This window comes from Halichoerus grypus, chromosome 9 (assembly GCF_964656455.1).
Source record: "Halichoerus grypus chromosome 9, mHalGry1.hap1.1, whole genome shotgun sequence".
NCBI classification, from domain to species: Eukaryota; Metazoa; Chordata; class Mammalia; order Carnivora; family Phocidae; genus Halichoerus; species Halichoerus grypus.
The window spans coordinates 31,189,213-31,198,651 of record NC_135720.1 but is presented as its reverse complement, the minus strand read 5'-3'; the positions used below and the strand labels follow the sequence as shown (position 1 = coordinate 31,198,651).

Below are 9,439 nucleotides of genomic sequence, written 5' to 3'. Positions count from 1 at the left end.
TATAGAAAGACAAAGTGAGCCTATCTTCTAGTTGTGCTAAGAGAGTGGGTTATAGGTTATCTCTTATTGTGAGTCTTAAAAACAGAGGCTACCAAGAAAGATAGGCTATGGGGCTGTAGCATTGAGTAAAAAAAAGAGGTTGAATTATCTGAGTCATGAACTTGTACCAAGAAAAATGTAGGATCGATAGTAAAACCTGAATAGTAATTTAAAATAAACGTAAGACAAGAATGACTCTTATCACCACTATCAATATTACTCTAGAAATTCTGACTAATTAAAGTACAGCAAAGAATATAAATAAGAATCATAATTATTGGAAAGGAGATAAAACTTAGCATTGTTTGAGGATAACATGACTACACAGAATGAAAGTCCAAATAAATCAACTGAAAAGCTAAAATAAATTTTACTGTATGCCAGCAATAATGATTACACAGAAAATATAGTGGTTTAAAAAAGATTTACTCACAATAGGCAAAACACACATACACAAAAGGACAGAATGTCTGGGAATAATTTTGAGAGGAACCTATGGGAGCAAATGAAGAACACCACAGAAACTTGCTATACGGTACAGAAAGCTGTCTAAATATTTTTGTTCCCTTTTTTTAAAGATTTTATTTATTTACTTGAGAGAATGAACAAATGAGAGAGCATGAACAGGGGGAGGAACAGGGGACAAACAGGGGGCTGAGCAGGGAGCCCAGCGTGGGGCTCGATCCTGGGACTCTGAGATCATGACCTGAGCCAAAGTCAAATGCTTAACCGACTGGGCCACCCAGGTGCCCCCTTTTGTTCACTTTTTAAAATCTGACAAAGTGATCTCACAGATGAAAAAAAGTCTAGGTAGTTTTTGACACTGGGAGTAATTAGCAACAATTTGTCTTACTTTATATTAAATGAAAAGATAAATGTCCCAGAACAAAAATCTAGTCAAATCGATAAAACATAATACGTAGTCCTGAAACAGACCATGATCGATGGAAGGATTTAACATCCTCAGAGATCAACAGGTCTGTGAACAGAAACTTGGATGCAAGAAGGTGCAATGTAATTTCATTTAAAATTAGCTACTTTACCCCAACCTACTCGTGAGCGTAAGTTGCTGTTATTAAATAAATAAACCCAAATCGCTAGGGCTACTCAACATGCAACAGACTGCATGAAGTCTGTAGGAGAAACAGCTCAATTGGAAATCAGTGCTTATCATTTAGAATGTTTGCCCGCTTCCTGTTCTGGAATCTTATTTGAAACCACCATTGTTCCTCTTTTTCTTTTTGTATATGCCATCTTAATAGGCATGGCATGTCTATTCTGATTATACCTCGTGTTAATCCATCATGTTTAGCTGCACTGATGGATGGCTGCTCCTCTTTCGGTGTAGCCTGGAGCCCAAGAAGGGAATTTGTTTTACTTCATAGAGCTTGTATTTTGAGTCCTGTCATACCAGGCACAACCTTGAAATATGGTAAAATCCTTCCAGACACTTTCAGAACCTTCACTAGCAAGTAACAGAAATTTGGTTTAATTTCCATCATTAAAAAAAAAAGAAAGAAATTGAAATCTAAGTGGTCAACAATAGGGAAATGGTTAAAAAAAATCTTGGGGGGCACCTGGGTGGCTCAGTTAAATATCCGACTCTTGATCTCAGTTCTGGTCTTGATCTCAGGGCCATGAGTTCAAGCCCCATGTTTGGAAAAAAAAAAAAAATCTTTGTAGACCCATACAATGTAACATCATACAGTCACCAAAATATTATGTTTTTAAGAATTTTAAATGATATAGTTCTTTTAGGAGGTAAGCTATGAGTGATATCTTCATTTTCATTTCGTTTCTGTATGATTTTTTATTTTTATTTTTTCTTTATTTTCTGATTTTTTTGCAACTTTTCTGAGAATCAAGAACACCTATTATAAGAAGATGAAAATTAAGTTATTTGAAAACTGGAATATATATTAATAAGGATTCATGATAAATAGCAAGTCATGTATAAACAATTATTTAATAACATTTAATGTGTACTTTCTTTGATTTTACAAAAAGGCATTTATAGTCAAGCAAATGAATGACAAAGCCATTCTAATTTGCATTCCCAAATACATTCCCTAAATAACTGGAGTAAGGTACTGCTGACAATTTCATGGCAGTTCATGTAAGGCCTGGAAAATTTCTTTAATGAAGAGCCTTCAATTCTGGACTTGCAAAGCTTCTGTGGATAGTAAAAATGGCAAAGATCACATCTACTACGTCTAAAATAGGAAGCAAAATATAAGAATCTCACTATACATTCTTTGGCTCAAATAATTGATAAAAGACCTTGCAATTGGTGCATGTGGTTGATTATGTCGTGATCATAATATGATCACCACCTGTTTTGCAAAACAGTAAGCAGTAAATATAATAATTCTATGGATGTGATTCTAAAAATAGTTTATAACTACACGAATCTTTTTGGAAAATTTTACCAAGTAGAATCATCTTCAGTGCTTTTCTGAACCAGGGATAGAAAAACGCATAAACCAGTGGATTGAAAGTAGAGTTTAAGTAGCCAAACCAAATCAATGCATCATTCAAGGTGGATGGAATACTATAGTCCAGGAAAGGATCCATGACCATGCAGACAAAGAAAGGACACCAGCATATTAGGAAAACTCCCATCACAATCCCTAAAGTCTTTGCAGCTTTCCTTTCTTTGCTTTGTGACATTCTATTTTTTTCTTCCAATCCAATTTGAAACTTCTGATTTGCATTGTGAATTGATCTTGCCTGTCCTTGAGCAATGAAATATATTCTGGAATAGACACACAACATAATAGATGCTGGTATATAGAAAGAAGTCATAAAGGCCAATACCCCAGATGTTTTGCTAAAGAAGACAGAGCAACCCCCTAGGCAGTGAATGTATTTGTAATACATCTCTTCAGCTCCTTTGAAGTTTAGCTCCAGAAAAATCATTCCAAATGCAAAAAGAGCAGGGACACTCCAACTAATGAAGATCATCACAAAGATAACCAGGACACTGATCCTGGCTTTGTATCTCAATGGATCACACACAGCATAGTAGCGGTCAATGGAAATGAAGGACAAGTGGAAAATGGATGCTGAGCTCAGCATAATGTCAATGCTGGTGTGAATTTTACAGAAGACCTCTCCAAAGTACCAGCCATGCTCAACAGATCTGACCATGCTATAGGGCATGACCAAGCACCCCAGCAGAAAGTCCACAGTGGCCATGGAATGAATGAGCCAATTAGTTGGGGTATGAAGTTGCTTGAAGTGTGATATGGAAATAATGACTATCAGATTGCCAATGAGTGTGGTCAGAATTATGAGCACCATTAAACTATACAAGGAAGCACGAACATCATTTGACCTGCTGTTTTTCACACAGGAAATATTAATTATATTGTGGCAAAAAGACATCGTTCCTGAAGGTTGTCCACCAGTTTATTTCTTCCTTTGTGTGTTGAGGAATCTTTCTTCGAAATCCATAATCAGGTTAGGGTTCCTTGTTTTACTTCCATATACCTATTCCAGAAACCCGGGAGGAAAAAAAAAAAGAGAGGGAGAGAATCATTGGCAATTTGGTTCCTTTCACTTCTAACACACTATTACTCCTTGCTAAAAAATAGTTATTTTAGAAAGAGCCTTTATTCTTAAGTTTAATTCCATAGGTCAGTTCAATAACTTTTTTTTAACACCTCCTCGATGTTGAATACTATGCTAGAAATGAAAAGTTGAATTATTAGGTTGAAATATATGAAACTGCCACTTTTTCTGGTCAGAAAAGGTGAAATGATGAATTTTTCATATGCTTCAATTTATGGAAATAGTCTTTGCTCAAAGAAAAGTCTTGTGGGAAAAGTTTGTGTTCTAAAGGGTAGATATAAATTGCCAGAAATTTTAGAATTAAAATATGTTTGAGAGAAAAAAGTGAAGTATTTTAAATGTGCCTCTTGTTCACAATAATATCCACTAGTGCCTGCTTTTGCCCTTGATAACATAAGATATTTCTTATTTTATAATTCATTGTAATGGAAAGAAGCTTACATGTCTTTACTTCCAGTTTGCAAAGCACTTATACATACATTCCAAGCATTACTTCATTTAACATTTTTGCATCTACGATACAAACATTATTCCTTATAAGGAAGACATGACATTTTTTTTTTTTTTAAGATTTATTTATTTATTTATTTGAGAGAGAGAGAATGAGAGAGCAAGCACATGAGAGGGGGGAGGGTCAGAGGGAGAAGCAGACTCCCTGCCGAGCAGGGAGCCCGATGCGGGACTCGATCCAGGGACTCCAGGATCATGACCTGAGCCGAAGGCAGTCGCCCAACCAACTGAGCCACCCAGGCGCCCGACATGTTTTGTTAGTATAATTATACTGGCAAGAAATTGAGTCTCCGTTCATGAAACCATTAAAGCTGGAATATGACCTAAGGTCTCAATTACTAGTACAGTTTCTTTTTTACTAATCCACATTTTCTTTCCACGGCAGAAAGGATCAATTCAGATAAATTACTTTCAAGAACATTAAACTTTGAACTTTCATGTAAGAACATAGGATGTCTTGAAAAGTGGTACCTTTTAGTGAAGTGTGATATTTTTGTCCAAATTATTAAGGATTTTAAATATACAGACCAAAGTTTGTGGTAAGACATGATGTGGCACGGGGGAAAAGATGGCTGAGGTGAGAACCCAGGGAACCTGAGCTTCCATGTGGGCTGTGGGCTGTGGGCATGGCACTGGAGCTCTTTTTTTGTTTGTTTTTCTTAAAGCTCTGAAACCCATTAAAAATTTTTTTTCATTCAATCCCAATTTTAAAACAAAAGTAAAATCTTATTAAAACAGAAATGGCTGGGGCGCCTGGCTGGCTCAGTCGTTGAGCATCTGCCTTCTGCTCAGGTCACGGTCCCAGGGTCCTAGGATCGAGCCCCGCATCGGGCTCCCTGCTCGGCGGGAAGCCTGCTTCTCCCTCTCCCACTCTCCCTGCTTGTGTTCCCTCTCTCACTGTGTCTCTGTCAAATAAATAAATAAAATCTTTAAAAAAACAAAAAAAAGAAATGGCACCTTCTTTCTCCTTATGTCCATTAAAAATCCCGAAGCTCCATGAGAGCTGGTTTAAAAATATCCCCTTTGGGGGTGCCTGGGTGACACAGTCAGTTAAGCATGAGCCTCTTGATTTAGGCTCAGGTCAGGATCTCAGGGTCATGAGGTTGAGATCCTCTCCCCTGCCCCAAGACTGCTTCTCTCCTTCTCCCTCCTCCTCTGTCCCTCCCCCTACTGGAGTGTACATTCTCTCTCTCTCTCGATTTCTCTCTCTAAAAATAAATAAATAAATCTTTTAAAAAATATCCCCTTTGTTTCTATATGATTCTGAATTTTCAACTAAATTCTGGAATTTTCAATATATTTTGAAATATATATATATATGGTATGTATAAATATATATGTATATATATATATATATGAAGAGAGGGAGAGAGAGAATTTGGAGGAAGAATGTGAATTTCTGGCAGTCAATGAACAACCTGCACAATGTTGAAATGCTAGAAAATAGCAACAAGTTTTAGAATATTCCAGGAGTCTGCCTTCCTTTTCATTTCCTCCCATTCCCTCTGGGCTGACAGTTTAGATCAAGACTACATAGAAATCTAAATGTATCCATAACTGGAAGTGCAGGAATAAAAAATAAATAAAATATTTAGGTACTAAAATGCATATTTTAATAAATTTAAAACACCTCTCCTCCAATCCCTTCAAATATGTAGTACTCTTCCATAAAAACAATAAATTCCTCAGAAAGAATTATTTTTAAATCCACGTCTTCCGATGATCCCCTTATATTTCCCCCTTATGGGAAAGGAAAACAAAACAAAACCTCTTTGAAAGAGTCATTTACACTCCTCGTCTTTCATTCTTCTACTAACCTTTTGAATACACTCTAACAAGACTTTTATTGTAAACACACCACCAAAACAGTTTTTCTTTTCAGCTAAGACAGCAGAAGAGATGATTTATTGTAACGTGTTACATTCAGCCACAAATGAAAACAGAATTAGTCCAGGAAGTCACAGGTCCAGGGCAAAGGACCAAAAGGGACTATTTTGGTATGAGCAGGGTGGGTTTCTCAAAGGTGGTCATTGTGATCAGATGGTGATGGATGTTCTGGACCCAATGAATCAAGTTCTAGAAAGTAGGCAAGCAGTCCAAAAACTGCTACAAGCGTCGCTGGCCTCTTGCTTTCCTTATTTCTGCTCCTGTGGCTTCCACGGATGTACAAGTCAGCACTTTACTTGGACCTCTGTTCCATCTTCCTTCCTTGACCCTTCAGCCTGTGCATGTGCTGCTTCCTCTCATGGGGCAGAGGTTTCCAAGAAGATGGCACTAAGGCCAAGAGCTCAAAACAGTTTTTTAATTTTGTTGTCCTAGGTTATTAAAACCCAGTAGTAAATTATCAGGCTTCTTCTTCCTTGACCTCCTAGATACTTCTTGAAACAATTCCTTCCCTTGCAGCTCTGAATTCAATGGCTACTCTTTTCAGTCTCCATTGCTAGGTTTTCCTCAACTCACTTGCCTTGAGGCTAGTCCTTGGTTCCCTTCTCTACTTATATCTGCTCCCTATTTACGGTCTCCTGGCTTTAAGCTAATCTATATGCTGAGGAGACTCAAATGAATACCTCCAGCCATGACCTCCCCGCCTACATTCTGGACAAACATGTCCTGCTGTCTAGAAAATATCACCAGTTACTGTGTCTAAAGCCTCCAATCTTCTCCACAACATGTGTTCATCTCCTTTTCCTTCCTACACATCTCAAAAATGGCAACTCCATTCTTGAAAATCCTCAGTCTTACACCTTGAAGTAATTATTGACCACTCTCTCTCACACTCAATAATAAAGCCAAGGTATCAGTAAGTATCTTGACACTTCATTGAAAATATATCCATAATTGGACCAGTTCTCATGGTCCCAGCCACCAACCACTGTCAAATTAGTAGCCTCCCAACTGGTTTCCCTGCTTCTTTTCTTTTTTCCCCCTTCCTTTCTAGTTTAATTCTAGAGTCTTGACTTGAGTACCTAGCTTCAAAGCCAAAGAGTGGATTGGTTCCCTCCTCACCATTTCTTTCAGAAAAGGTAAAGAATATGAATGAATTCTCTGGACGGTGTGGAAAGCATGTTCAACAGATGATGTTAAGCAGAGGAGAGATTCATTCTGTTTGCCATCAGTTGTAATAATTAGTTATAAAGTCAAGGAAAGAGGCCCACAGGGCCCCTTGAAAAGGTAATCATGGAGTACAGAGGAGAAAGTCATAGTTTTTGTTTTGTTTTGTTTTAAGGAAGAATTGCCTTCTATTGAATTGCCTTCTATTCATTTTCAAATTACTGATACAAACTTGTCAGAGAATAATTATGTATTTTGCTCAACATCAATCTGCAAAAAGTTTCCAAACATAAGTGCATTTCTTGTTCAATTTCCAAAAATAAATAAAGGCTTTCTATCTGAAAGCATTTACATTCCTAGCTCTCTAAAGTAAACATTAAGAAACAAAGTCCGAAAAATGATCTCCCGGCCTCTGAAGAGTCCACTCAGTTACATGAAGTATTTTTTTTCCGCAACACTTTTTCAGATTCAAAAGGTATTTACATCCTAGAAACTGGAGGATCTTCATTTCAAACCCTTCAGTCCGTTTCCATGGCAACACTGCAGCACTCCTTGGTTACCAGAAGTCATATTAGTTGACTGTGGAATTTCTCAATCTTCTTTACACTCGGGCTTGGTCTGTTCTTTGCACCAAACTAAATCACTTGTTACTTTAATATACGAAGTCCCATCAGAATGCCAGTTTGTGAGAACCACACGTGCCTTCATAGGGCTGGCGAGGTCCTTTCTCAGCCGCGCTGCTGAACGCCTCTCAGGTCTAATAGTTTGGCATCGTGCGCCTGCACTCGAGCCCCAGAGGAGGTGAGGTCAGGCCCGCATGCAGCGCCACCTGGCCCACCTCCAAAGTCATAGCTTCTTAAAACTCAGGCAGGAGTCACTGGTGTGCAGGTGAACAGAACCAGGGAGAGGAAGAAGTGACACTAGCCTAGATGAGGAATTTCTCAGCATGTCACAACCCTACAGGAGAAAGTCACCTGAGCTCCAAAGTACATTTAGGGAGACATCAAGATCTTCTGCCCCTTACCCCAAGGAAACTGGCAGTTATTCAAGGAAAACAACAGTAAAATGGCCTGGAGTTGCAACAGTGCAGAACCTTCTGGTATGTCTTAAGCCAGATGCATAAGCCAGATAGAAATGCAAAAAAGCAGTTTCCTAGCAGAAAGTGTAGAGCAGTTAAATTCCTAGGGAATTCAAGGCAAAGACCACTTGATACATTAAAGGAAACTAAGAATAAACAACTGTCCTTGACCCAGATAGAAGCCAGAATCTCAATGCCTTGTTGGCTTGTTTGGATTTTTTAAGTGACTTTCTGTTTCTTCTAGATGGTGACTTTGTGGTTAGCACATAATGTAAAATGAGGGATAGAGATATGAAACATTATAACTCAGGATTTCATTTTTTGTTCTAGAACTTTCCATAGATATTCTATACTTGCTTTTATAAAAAAAAAATGAAGTACATAATACCCTGACTGATTTGAGGGAGGGAATTTAAAAGTAATGCAGACTTAAATTACAACTAAACTTTGTTTTAACCCAAATAGATTGCTGTTTTATGATTGTTCTACTGCTCCCAGATAATATTATAAAAAATTGTATGGGGGTGCCTGGGTGGCTCAGTCATTAAGCGTCTGCCTTTGGCTCAGGTCATGATCCCAGGGTCCTGGGATCGAGCCCCGCATCGGGCTCCCTGCTCCGCGGGAAGCCTGCTTCTCCCTCTCCCACTCCCCCTACTTGGGTTCCCTTTCTCGCTGTGTCTCTCTGTCAAATAAATAAATTAATTAAAAATCTTTTAAAAAAAATTGTATGGGTCTTACATAAACTATTGTACTCAAACTTTTGGCAAACTTTCAAAGTTTCAGATGATTCTTGCTTAACCAATATGTGACCATTTGATCATCATAAGAAAACATTGTCAGCCAATGCAACCAGTTGAGCTAATGAAAGGTCACGAGTCCATGGTGCTCAAAAGAGATACAGGATTTAAAATATGCTAGGAAAAAGCCATACAGTCTGTGTGAATCCAGTGACTAGTTCTCAAGTTTGTTTAGAGACCATAATTGACTTCTCCCAATAGATGGGACTGGAAACTTGTTATCCTGCATTTGGTTCCAGAACCAAGAAAGCAGGATGTTATTAACCATGCTTTAAAATGAAAAAATAATTCTTAGAATAACATCTTCTGAAAGGGTTTTCAAGTCCCCACTAAAAGAGCAGTGGGTTGGGCGCCTGGGTGGCTCAGATGGTTAAGCCTCTGCCTTTGGCTC

General features: G+C 38.1%; 1 protein-coding gene and 1 pseudogene across 1 annotated transcript; both read right to left on the bottom strand.

The window, feature by feature from the left end:
- Window positions 1-2,409: 2,409 nt before the first annotated feature.
- Window positions 2,410-3,426, bottom strand: TAAR1 (trace amine associated receptor 1). Its single transcript, XM_036120796.1, has one exon. It carries the CDS (start codon window positions 3,424-3,426, stop codon window positions 2,410-2,412), a length of 1,017 nt encoding a protein of 338 aa, XP_035976689.1.
- A 4,265-nt stretch (window positions 3,427-7,691) lies between these two features.
- On the bottom strand, window positions 7,692-7,945 carry LOC118553695 (signal recognition particle 9 kDa protein pseudogene; annotated as a pseudogene).
- Between the last annotated feature and the right edge of the window lie 1,494 nt (window positions 7,946-9,439).